General features: G+C 32.3%; 2 protein-coding genes across 3 annotated transcripts in view; one reads left to right on the top strand and one right to left on the bottom strand.

Moving 5' to 3' along the window:
• The window catches only part of LOC107618841 (coiled-coil domain-containing protein 130), a 3,330-nt gene extending 825 nt beyond the window's left edge, over positions 1–2,505 (top strand). Inside the window, exons 2-7 of the mRNA XM_016321015.2 lie at positions 355–417; positions 501–580; positions 1,052–1,160; positions 1,257–1,416; positions 1,624–1,787; positions 1,893–2,505. Of these exons, the coding sequence (XP_016176501.1) occupies positions 355–417; positions 501–580; positions 1,052–1,160; positions 1,257–1,416; positions 1,624–1,787; positions 1,893–2,252 (936 nt within the window). The 3' untranslated portion in view covers positions 2,253–2,505. The remainder of the gene's footprint in view (positions 1–354; positions 418–500; positions 581–1,051; positions 1,161–1,256; positions 1,417–1,623; positions 1,788–1,892) is intronic.
• Positions 5,016–10,187, bottom strand: LOC107618907 (general transcription factor IIE subunit 1). 2 transcript variants are annotated; one of them, XM_016321084.2, is made up of 10 exons: positions 9,945–10,187; positions 9,702–9,824; positions 9,108–9,228; positions 8,114–8,197; positions 7,868–7,977; positions 7,602–7,785; positions 6,702–6,875; positions 5,823–6,059; positions 5,519–5,720; positions 5,016–5,394 (listed from the first exon to the last, which is right to left on the bottom strand). In XM_016321084.2, exons 1-10 carry the CDS (start codon positions 9,962–9,964, stop codon positions 5,279–5,281), a joined length of 1,371 nt encoding a protein of 456 aa, XP_016176570.1. In that variant the 5' UTR covers positions 9,965–10,187; the 3' UTR covers positions 5,016–5,278. The 2 variants fall into 2 exon arrangements, with proteins under 2 accessions (XP_016176570.1, XP_016176569.1); XM_016321083.2 differs by having other exon boundaries at positions 8,069–8,197; positions 9,945–10,185.

Genomic DNA, 13,248 nt, shown 5'->3' with positions numbered 1-13,248 from the left:
CCCCCCCCCCCCCCCCCCCCCCCCGGGGGGGCGGGGTCTCTCTCTCCTCTTCCCCATCCCCAACCAAAAGTTCAAAACCAAATTAAAACTATTGTTCACTTATATTTGCTTTTTGTTCAATAGCACCACTGCATGTTTTCTGTTTTCTACATTGTTTTTCTTTGTTGAAAAGCATTTGAATTCTGTTCTACATTATATAGCATGTAATGCAGCTGGTTACTGTGAATTTATAGTCCCTGCCTGTTCTTTTTCTATCTTCTTCCCCTACTCCTCATCACAACCTTAAAATTATAAACAAAAAAAAAATGAGTTGATTTTCTGATACACTAATATTCATTGCTTGCATTTCTGTAGTCTTCCCTTGCAGCAGCTAGAGCTGACAACTTCTACTATCCCCCTGAATGGGACCCAAGTCAGGTATGTTTTCCTACAGTGTGTTCTCTTATACAATCAATAATTATTTAGTAGCAAGATTCTTACATCATGGTTTTTCTTTTCAGGGTTCCCTGAACAAGTTCCATGGTCAACATGCCTTGAGAGAGAGAGCCAGGAAGATAGATCAGGGTATTCTGATTATAAGGTAATAATCAATATAGCTTAACAGGAACAATGCTATTTTCATTATTCATTTTAACATTAATAATCTTTATTGAAAGAGGGATCTCCAACAGTAAGTCTTTTACTCTATGATTGCTGTAATCTGGGAATCGGAAGAATGTGGATGATAAGCACCTTAAGCTATTGTCTGTTTTGTATCTATAATGTTCATAGACCAGACTCTCAGGTGTATAGTAATCCAATATACAAGTTAATATGTTGGTACATGTTGTGGTTTATGAGTATGCTTTAACAATTCCTTAAATTAAAAAATGATCATATTCTAATTTGTTTATATGCTGAATGTAATATTACATGTGAATAGGTTGTTTTGTTTCTATGTTAAGCTGGCATCCATTCCCCAATGTGGCTTAAGTTGGACTAGCATGGGATGGAATGTTAATTACTCGATTTTTTTATGTTTTAATTCCTGTTTTCTAACTATTTGCTTCAGGTTTGAGATGCCTTTTAATATATGGTGTGGAGGATGCAATTCTATGATTGCAAAGGGTGTGCGATTCAATGCTGAGAAAAAGCAAGTTGGAAATTATTATTCCACAAAGGTATGCTTAAGTAATGCTGCAAATCCATTCTACGAGCTGTTTAACCTTCTTTTCTTTATGTATTAATAATTAACAAGCGTGTCTGTGTTTCTTCAGATATGGAACTTCACCATGAAGTCTGCATGCTGTAAACATGAGATTGTCATCCAAACTGATCCAAAAAATTGCGAGTATCTTATCATCAGTGGTGCTCAGAAAAAAACTGAGGATTTTGATGTTGAGGATGCAGAAACTTTTGAATTACCTGCCGATGAAGGTATGGATTGGTGACAAATCTTGGCTGTGATCTTTTCTTTATTAAATAAGGTATATATTTGCTCCAACTAGCTTGGTGTGTGTTATTTTGCATGCCAGTGTTACTAAACCCTTTGATAGTGTGGTTGTTTTACATGGACTCGCCTAATTAGGGTAGCTACTTTTTCACTATTGCAAATGTTGGCTAACTAACATTTTTGTATTACAGTGAAAGGGAAGCTTGCAGATCCCTTTTACCGCCTTGAACACCAGGAAGAAGACTTGAAAAAGAAGAAGGAAGCTGAACCAGTTCTTGTGCGTCTACAGCGACTATCTGATTCCAGACATGCAGATGACTATGCCCTGAATAAGAGTCTCAGGGCCCGACTTAGAGTATGTTATAGCTCATGAAATTTGTCCTATTATTATTCATTCCTTTTCTCCTCCTTTAATAGTATTATTTCTCCTATTGATATAATATTTTCATCATGCTCTCAGAATCAAAAGAAAAGAGTTGCTGAGGAAGAGGCTGCTTCCAGGAAAAGGGGCTTTGGCATACGACTGCTTCCAGCCTCAGAAGAAGATGCTGCTGCCGCAGCAAAAGTGAAATTTTCGGGTAAATTTGACAAAAATAGGAGGGACAAGAGGGCATTGATCAATGCTTCATCCATTTTTGCTGGATTGTCTTCGTCTTCCATGACCGATAAGAGGAGACTGGAGCTGGAGTCTAAAAGAAGAAAAATTTGTGCTGGTGAAACCTCTAGCTTACTGGCTGGTAGATTTAAGCAGTCATCTTGGTCACAGAGTGAAGTCAAGTCAAGTAAGCAAAAACTGTCCTCCGTGAATGCAAAGCGTTAGAGAACTGATGAATTTTTTGGGGAGTTTGACCCTCAATGTCAATGGTGGTGGTCTTCGGAAGTGTTACAGTGCCTTGTGTATATATAAGTTGCTGAATAAGATTTTTTGTTTTGTTAACGCAGTCGATCGTTTTAGAAGCTTTAGGTGAGAGTATATAGTTTTGTAATAGATATAATACTAGATCTAAACCTACACGGGGGATTAAAATGTGTAAATTTTTCATAAAATAATTCTACAAATGACATTTTAAAAATGAATGAAAAGTTTATTTTTATTAAGTTATTTATAGATTTTGTTAATAAATAAATAATTATAAAAGTTGCATCAAAATTTAATTTCTAAAATATTTTTGGAGAATACATATTTAATGTTGGATATTTTTATAGCTTTTTTAAATTATTTGAAGACATTTTTACTAATAACAAAACTCTAGTATATTTTTGTCAGCAATAAAATTATTCGAATATATTTTTTGTGATTTATTTTTATTTCAACTAAAATTACAAAATATATTAATTGTGTTAGTAGTTTAATGAATTTTATTTTAAAATAGGTGCATCTTAATTAAATATTTTAAAAGTTTTTAAATGTAGTTAAAGTTCTTATGAAATTCATAACATTAAAACGACTATATTTTACACTACAGAATGAAACCCTTGGAATCTAGTGTGACTTTAAACAAAAGCAAACATGAATGTCTTGGGGAAAAAACATTCATATTTTATAAATTATGAATTTAAACAATTGTAAAAGATAATACATTTTTCTGATTTATTAATATTTTTATGGGACAAGCTTAAATGCTTGATACGTTTTTTAAAAAAAAACATATATTTTTTTTTTATTACCACAACATAAGTATTTTAAAACTAAATAAATTAAATTTTATATTTATACTTAACATATATATATATATATATATTTATTTTCATTACTTATCTCAAAATCATTGCATATTTCTTTTATAATGTAAAGAAAATAAGTAATCCAATTTTGTTACTTATTTTGTCAACGTTGGACAATTAAAAAGAGAGTATTTATAATACAATTTAGATTGATTTAAAATGTAAAATCAATATAATTGTTTACAATTGGATTGTAATAAAAAAATTTTAATTTTTTATTTAATCAAATTTTATTTGAACGATTGCGATACGTATAGTATCAATTTAAATTTAGTTTTTAATTTAATTTGATTAAGCTATTGTTATTTGGATTGTCCGACTAGTAGAACTGTCAAACGGGTCATCTCGACCCGTTTAAACTTGACTAGACCCTGAGTTAAATGAGTTGATATGTTTAAATCTATTTTGTTCATAGGTTATGATTTTTTAGTTCAGACCGTTTATAACTAAATAAATTTAACGGGTAAAAAATATCACTTTTAAGTCAATCTTAAATTAACAGTGTTTTGTTTATTGATATGTCAGGTTTTTGCGTCGGATAAGAAAAGATATTGGCTAAAAATATTTTTTCTTAGAAAAAATATTTAAATGGAACGCCTGTTTAATCCATCATTTTTTTGGGTTAATCGGGGTCAACCCGTTGATTCGGGTATAATTTTGTGGAAATAGATTAAGTAAAGAAAGATGAAGATGAGAGATTAATGGTAGGTAAATTTATGAGTAAAATATTTTTATTAGTGGCAAATAAATAACACAAAAACTAAATATGAAGAACATAGTGGGAAACAAGAATTAAAACTTTTATTAATGTCACAAAATGATGAATGAACTCTTTTAAAGTGGACAGGGGTTAATTAAATTTATTTTCTAGAACACCCAAAATGCTAATTTTGTGAATTCTCTTGTTTGAATTTGATGAACAAAATGAAGAACAATTGAAAAAATTAGGAAAGAGACAAGGATAGAGATGATTTCTCAAGTTTGAAAAATCTTTTTTGAGAGAAGCAGATTGAAGTCCTTTTATAATTCTAAGTTATTTTAAAAGGAGAGTATATTGTCCAATGGTTATAAGGTTATATTCAACCTATTCCTTTTATCTCAATGCTTGTTATCAAATAATTGACAGAAGATGTTTTTGAGTGCTTCCATTATTTTATGTCTCTTTAATTATGGATATAAGAAGGAAGGTGATCTTCAAGTTAAGGTAGCAGTTTTGACACTACTCCAAGTGTTCGTGGCGACAAAGAGATGTTTGGGTAAAAGAGTGCTCATGACATGTGACATTAGTAAAGAAACATCTAGTTTAATTCATTTCTAATTAGATGACACTTTTTACATTTCAAATCAACTAATCCATCTCATCAATTTAGTTTCCACTTAAAGAAAAATTTAACTTCTTAGAATTTTCTTTTTGGATTTTATCCTTTTAGCGTAACACTTATAAAAGAAACTTTACTCTTTTTTAACTATGTTTTGGGTCATAGAATTATTCATACACAATAAAATTACACTTTTAGTCTACAATCACCTGTTTAACCCAAAGGAGGAACTTAAATTTTTTTAGTCATGTTTGAATTATCTTAGAATATTTCATACACAACAAAATTGTATTTTTTGTATACAACTGTCTATTTAACCTAAAATAATTCGCTCGTTTAGACAGATAAATGAGTTAACTTGACCCATTTTAACGGTAACTAAATGTAAATATAATATAAAAATATAAATACTCCCATTGCATGAATAGTTAAATATTATATTTATTTTATTTATGTAATAAAAAAAATCCAGAATGGTGTTTTGTTTTTGTGTTGGTTACAACACAACCAAATGAAGTTTCGCACACAATTTCAAAGTAGAGTTGATCCATCCAATATATGAAGAGAAAAATTTATGATAACCGATGCTATAAAACCAACCCTCCAAATCTTCTCTTTAAAAGTTCAGGGAAGCGTCACCAAGCAAAATGCACCACAGCAACTAAAGAATATGAACAGCTAACCCGGGTTTTTTAGCTGCATAACTTGCAGCAGCATGGCTCTATGCTTAAGAACAAGAGCACCTTCTCCTTGTATATCAGAAAAAGCCATTTCATCATACTTAACCAACCACGTAACTTCATTAGCCTTCTTCCCAGTCAACATCATCGTCATCATCACTAGCATCTGCTTGTGGTTGCGGTTGATCCTTGTCAGATTTAACATTCAAATCATTGACCTTGTAACCATTTCCAATGCCTTCATATATACACCAAAGCACGAATGAGGGACACAATTGATGTAAAACATGTTTAACATATAAATGCAGGTTCAAAAAAGTATCCAACTTTCAATTTACTCAGATTCAGAAGACGACATATACCTCCAAATGGAGCATCCTCCCACTCAGTACCATCATCTTCCTCGTCTTCCTCGCGTTTTGATTTGACTCCAACCTGACGATTGGAAGTACTGCTAGAAGGATCCTCTGCTGCAGGTGCATTTGGTTCTTGATTTTTTGATGCATCTTGCCATTCTTCTTGTTGCTTAAGTAAAGCAGCATAATAAGCCTTGATATACTCATCCTATATAAAACACAGATAAAGGGGGGTCAACATAAACTTTAGAATGACTTGGGAAGCAAGGAAAGTAACAAGTATCAGAACATAAAGAATTATTCTACGAGCCTGTATATTCTTGTTATCCTCTTGCAAAATTGATGACTTTTTGTCTTCCGAGTATTGTTTTGCTGTGGATGTTGAAGTCCCATCCATTTTTGTTTCCTGCTTCACCTCTCCTCGCTGTTCTTTTGTAAGAACCATCCCCTGTCTAATCATCCATGGTGGCAAAACCTTTAAACTGGCACTTTCAGTTTCTGACTTAACAGCTCCTTTTAATTCGGAGCCATTGAAATCAACTACAACCTGTCCACGTTCATAATAAACAACTTAGCATTTAAGACTTTTATGGAAGATATGCTCCATCACAAATTTTGCACAGAAAAATAACCAAAAATTAAAACTATTTTGACCAGGAGTGCAAACTAAAAGAAAGAAAAAACAAAACACAACACCAAGTTGGAGAGCATGTTCACGATACACATGAAAACATATGTAAGGACAATTTTAAAAATTCTTAGCCACCAGTTCTGATTTGGTACATGATAGTTTTGTGCCTCTCTTTGGTGCATAGTAGATGGCTGTTTTTTTAGGGGAAGTTTACCAGTAGATATAGAGACACTGAGCCAGGGATTCGTATAAATTAGAAGGTAAAGAGTAGAGAATTGGAGTCTTGTGATTTGTTTGGGAGTCTTGGACAGTTGGGAAACTCCAATGTAATATTTATGAGGGTATTCGGCACTTTGCCATCAATGGTATGCCAATAATAGGTATGCTCTCTTTCAGATTATATAACATGACACTACTCAAATTAAAAGTAAGGAAATTTTTCATTTCCCCGAAAAAATAGGGAAAAAAAATAAAAAGAATAGTGAGGAGAGGATATTCAACTACGAAGAGGATAACATATCCTCCAAAACAAAAGGGAAAGAAAAGGCTACCCCTAACCTTTGTATCTCCACTGTAAGGGATTGGTCCAAGCTGAGATTTATCAGAACCATCTCCACCGGCTGCACGCCCAGCAGCAGCAGCTCGAGCTTCCCATGCTTGAAGATTGCCAAAATCTGGGACAGGCAAGTCTTTTACTCGATTGAGTTGGTCTGTTAAAGGCTTGAGCTCCGACTGCATTTTCACATAAAGTACAACAATCATCACATGAAAATTAAATGCTGGTTCAGTAACAATGAGAACATTTAGGCTGTATGCACTCCAACAAATATCATGGAGTTCAAACGTGCAAAGTGGGTGACCTCAGGTAAACTTGCAATTGTGTCTAGCAAAATTTGGGCACTGTATCAAACATGGTTGTCAAAAATGAAGCATTGAGTTTAGAAGCATAGCTATTAGTCAAACTCAGTGACCTCCAGTAAACTTGAAAGTCTGACCAATAAATTTTGGACACCATGCTGATGTTCTCAAGTTTCGAGTTTAAACTGGCAGCAATTTAATTCCTTTGATCCTCTCCTAATTAGGGCCAGAACATCAAAAGAGAATGAAAATAGGGGGTTCTGTCTCCAGGTTTCTTTTCTTTCTTGATCTTCTCCAACTTTAATGTAGTTAATAATTTCTCTCCATCACAATAATCTCAAGAGATCCTTATGCTCGTAAAGGGTAAAGAATTTGTCTATTTTTATATCCTCCTGCTACTAAAGTTTACATGAGATGAAAAACAGAAGCTGGCTATGACCCAAATTAGCTCCTAGAGGGAAATAGGCAAACATCATTATTTAAGTTTCTTATTTCTAGAAAGTAGCAAACAAATGAGATAGTTTTCATCGAGAATAACAATTATAAAAAAAAAATTATTCATCATTTGAAACAAATAATAGAAATAAATAATATGGGAACCTCCAATTTTTGAAGCATATCTTTTAACTTTTCACGTCGACGTCGTCTTGCATTTTCATCAACATCTCCCCCATCTTGAGCAGCAATCTTATCGCTTTCAATCTCAAGTTTTCCATTACAACTTTCACAATGGAAATCGTCATCTTCAAATGAAATCAACCGCAATGCATCCAAAGCATTGTATCTACAATAATTCAAATTCCAGAGTATTACATCAAATTGAATAACCATGACAAATTATTGATTTTAAAATTAATTATTAAGACCTTTTCCCACAGGTTGTACATATATATTCCTGAACTGTATTTTTGTTATCCAATTCATCTTTCAGCTTATGCTTCATGCGATGCAGTCTGTATCTGACCACATCATATATCTGCAATGAGACTCAACTAAGAATTTCAATGTATGAAACACAAACACTCAGTAAAATAGATTTATAGAAGAAAATGCAAGAAGAGATGGACCTGTGCATAATCTAGACAACAATAAGAGTGTGTGTGCAGCTTGACCTTTTCTTCTCCCTCTTTTGTTGGATGTTGAGCATCGACTGTAGCAGCTACAGCAGCACTGAAAATTTTTGCACCTTTTGCTGTCTGGTGAAATCACACATTTAAAACAGGTACACTATACCATGACTATATCTATTTACCCACAACTCACACATCATAATAAAGAAATTGGAAACGATAAATAACGAGTTATGATTTTTGAAACATTTGAATTTAAAAGAATGAAGAAACTTCACATCTTAGAGACAGCAAAAAAGAAAGTTGTACAAAGGATTAGAATGACATATACGCTACAGCATGATGACAAACTTATATTATAATAATCTTAGCAGTAGCATGCATATCCTTATTTAATGTGTCCATAAAATCAGAGAAGTATGTGAATTTGTTGTTGGGTATCCATGGTCAAGTTAACAGATCAAACAGAACCAAAAGAGAATAAGATCCTTTTACAAAATCTTCAGAGCAAAAGATTATGCCGAATTTACAGTGACAACTCGAACAGGTTAAGATAACTGAGATATAATACTTGCAATATCTTTAGTGCTAAGGTGTGGCAAATACCTGCATAAATAACAGGAATAAACATCATAAATTTGTTGTACCTTATTGAATAATCCTTACCCCAGCCTTATCCATTTCACTAAATTTTAATTACGGAACTAGAGGACATAAGAATAGAGTTGCAATGAGAAGAATATCATACTGCACTAAAATTCAATATCCCCTTTTATTTCCCTTCTATTAGTGTGTCATTCTGTAGCTTCCAATTTATATGAGTTAAGAATAAATCATCCAATTAATTGTTAACTGAAGGAATGTGTCATCACCAACAGATTGATCTACTCAGTTGACCTGTTTAACTCATTGACTAATACAACCAAGCTTTATATCAGACTTTAGAACTTGCCAATCTGGTTGGCGAACATTAATAAGCCGATAACAATTCACAAAATGGCAGTCAAACTATACATGGACTGAACACGAAAGTCACCTCTTTTCTGTGAAACCGGGTTATTATCTTTTCTTCTTCAAAGAACCGCAGAGTTCGACGAAGCTGTTTCGTATGCAATTTGAGGTCCTTTGCCAAGTCTTCTTCCCTAACCCATTGCCGTCTAGATAAAAGAATTAACACAAGGCCAACTGAATAAAATAACTCAAGCAAACTAAATAAACAAACAGACATATCCCCATTCCCCTCCCCCATGTTCTCTTTCAACTATGTATAATCAACACTGTAATTCAACCAATATCATTATTGAATCTCAAAATCAAATCCAGGCATACTAAGTGTTACAATCAAGCTGAAATGAGTTACAGTTAGTTAGTCCGTTAAAAATTAGCTAACAGTTAGTTATGCTCAATAGCCTATATAATAATAGGTTTAATACTTGTCTCAATCACGCCACATCATTAGCAGATTAATCAAACTCATCATTTTATCACCTTCAACACCACTAACAAGTATTTTAACCTCAATGCACTAAAATTTCAAATGAAATTGATTTATTTATTTTCAATTTTTTTTATTCCGTTTGCAATTGCGTGAAAATAAAGGGAGAGAAATCGAAATCTGAAGAAGGATAACCTGGTGAGGGCGTCGAGGATCACAACGGCGATTCCTCTGTTATCACTTCTTCCGCTTTTGGGTTGATTATCACCTTTGCTCGTTAGATCGTCGTAGAAAGCCCTCGCCACCAGCTTCACCAGCCTACGCACCCAAATTTCACGGCAATCAAAAATCCAAAACCGAAAACATAAATAATTAAATCGCAAAGTTTATTTATTTATTTGTTTAATTATTTGATTTTTTGTTAATGATGGATCGTACTTGTTGTAGTGTTCAACCATGGAATCGATCAGGTTTAGGGTTTAAAAGTACGAATCCAGTGGTTGTTAGGTGTTGCAGCTGTTACAGTTGATGAATCTGTGCTCTGAACGTTTCTTTGATTTCAATCCCAATGTTAGAATGAAATCAATGAATGAATGAACGAACATGTGATTTGGTGCATAATGGAACAGCTGCATCAACCTCATCTATTTATAATTTTGGATTTTTTTTTTTAAAAAAAAAAAGAGAGAATCCGCGACGCTGTTATCTTCTGATTTCTGAATTCAAAACTTGAATAAATATTGGATTTAGATTAAATGTATATCTTTACTATATATGGTAAGAGTATGAAAATAAATTTTTTAAAGTTTTTTATGTGTTTAATATATTAAAAATATCAAAAAATGTGAACAACTTTTAAGTAAATATTTTTTATTATATATTTATATTCTTAAAATGTATTGCTAAGCACATATTTTTTTTTAATAATAATAAGGTTAGATTAAATGATTTTATGTGATAGTCAAAGAGAGGACACATTGACTATTTGATATAAACTGGCATTTCATTATTTTTTGGATTTTGATATGATTATTATTTAGAAGAGTTTAGTTCTCACCCAAAACCAATGCCTTAGAAGGAAAGGGGTTAAGAATATATATATATATATATATGGGAGTTTTAAGAAGGTTTTATTGTGATAATAGGAAGTTATATACATGAGGATTTATTGATCAAGATAATTTTTTTTTGTCTACGGTATTTTCTAACCCAATAAATCAAAAACTAATTTATTGTGAATTTGACCTCCATTTAAAGATGTGTTGCTAATTAATGGGTTGTTGTATGCACAAAAAAAATTCGAACTTCTAACACTTTTTTGGACAGCTGATTACTCGGCCAAACCAATTTGATTTATTAAATAGATAACTAGATATGTATCAATGGTTCAATTGAGGTTCTCTTTTTGTCTTGGGTTTAGGGTGGGCCAAGACTTTTATTTTGGGTCATGGAATGGGCTAAGACTTAATTCAGCAATGTGCAGAAGGTTTTATTTTTTGGGTTAAAATAAAACAAGCTTACAAGGCCCAAAATTTCATCTTATTTTTCTAATTGTTGACAAAAAAAGGCTGTGTAAAAAAAACCGCCTTTCTTTAATTAATCACCCACCTTCACACATATTCAGCTATTGTAGAATGGAGAGGCAATATGTACTTTGATATTGTAGCATATGCTTTACTATTCCCTTTTAGATATAAACTAATACTAATAATAATAATAATCTTTTAATGCAATGACATTGGTGCTTAATTATTAAGCAGTTTGACAAGATCTATTGAAAGTGTCACGTTTTCATTCACTCATTGGTTCGAGTCTGTGAAAGAGCAGAAAGTGAAACACAACTTCCGATTTCTTTAGAGAAAAAATATTCAACAAAAGTAGCGTGAAGCAGAAAGTTATGCATGTGTGTATGATGGATATATATATGACCTGATTTAAAGAGAAATATTTGATAAAATCATTTTGCCTTATAAGTAAAATTCATCATTTTAAATATTTAATTTGGATTGTTAGTGAACTGAAATGTTATTACTAGATATAAAGAGATTCTGTGTTTGTGTACGTAGCTACATATTTTGTATGGAGTTTAATTATTTCATTGTATAGTTATATTTATAGGACCATACATTCATTTTACATATTGTTACGGTGGGTAACCGGAGATTAATGGGCTGGACGATGCTGGTATGCCCAAACCTATGAATGGGGAGGATTCCCGGTGGATCCGCAACTCGGTGCACTCCGACTTGTGCGTGCATGGAGGAATGGGGGGTGGTACCTGCAAGGACACTCCGATGCCTAAGTTAGCAAGGGCGTGAGCATGTTTAGAATGTATTGGAACTTAGAGATACCTGAAGAGTGTCAGTGTATTTATAGTGGTGAACCAATAACCACCGTTGGAGTAGTGCTACTTTTCTAGGGTGTTAACCGTCCCTTTATCTTAGGGAACTTAAGATATGGCATGTGGAAGTGGTTAGATAGATTCTAGGGGTAGTTACCCATTCAAATGAGTACTTATCTGCCAGCTAATTCTCGTTCCCGACTTCCTTAGAGCAAGTCGTGGTGCAAACCGACTTTGTAGCGGTTGATTTGGTGCAAGGTGAGGCTCAACCCTTTGGATTGGGCCTTCTTACTTGGATGCTGGGCCCTAACGTTGGGTCAAGGTATGAACACATATCAAAGCCAAAACTTCAATGCTATATATATATATACATACTATAATGATAATTAACTGAGTATTAGCATATAAGGATAACTCGATCTAATAAATGGTATATACATATAGTTTCTTGTTACATGCATAATTATTAGCACCGGCCCAGATCTGAATAATCTTTTTGTAAATTAACCTATATAATAATGGAATTTATTTAAATTAATTAGATGGTTGGGTATATCATGGATGTGGATACATCATTTTAAAAAAGTTATACATTAATAAAAAAGTGAATTGATTTAATTGTGAAATTAAACTTCATCATCACTACTAAAATTTTCTTTAAAGGTTTATATTATTAAAGCACCCAATGTAAGGGTTAATTTCTACATTTGCAGATTACTTATTAACGAGTATGATGAAATGAGTGCCATGGATAATTAGTTCAATTAAATTACGATGACAAAAAGTAGTGACCCTAGCTAGAGACTTGGTTGAACATGTTTAATTAAAATAATAAAATCATCATCATGAATATCTAGACAGATTAAGTACCTAAGAGAATGAATGATTTGTAAGCTTAGTCTTATTTATAGGTTTAATTTTCCGTGATCATCAACTATAATCACAATATATATAGTACTCTAGCTTTGAAGTTCATGTATGGAGACAAACCTGAAATTGGCCTGCACTACCTTATTATGAGCATGATTAAAAAAACATTTATTTATTTAAAAAAGAAAGGAAAGAGAGAGAAACAAATTAGTATTTTAGAGCAATTCTAATAGGATTAATTTTGGGTATTAATTTTAATTTTTATAGTAATTGAAATGATTTGAAATTAATATTTGTATTGAATATCATCTTTAAAATGATAAAGAGAAGAAATCGTATCATTTTAAAAAAATAATATCAGTATTTTGTTGTCACTTATATGATCCATTAAACTTATTAAATAAACATTGTAATGTTGTTATTGTAACGTTGCAACAAAGACTCTATCAAAATATATATGCAAATAAATTAGATGTATTCAATTTTATTCTTATATTTTATTATTTTATTTTTTATTATCTTCTTCTTATC

The sequence above is a fragment of the Arachis ipaensis genome, chromosome B09 (genome assembly GCF_000816755.2).
Source record: "Arachis ipaensis cultivar K30076 chromosome B09, Araip1.1, whole genome shotgun sequence".
NCBI lineage: Eukaryota > Viridiplantae > Streptophyta > Magnoliopsida > Fabales > Fabaceae > Arachis > Arachis ipaensis.
Note: the sequence above shows the minus strand (reverse complement) of the source record. Positions and strands in the feature narration are given on the sequence as shown.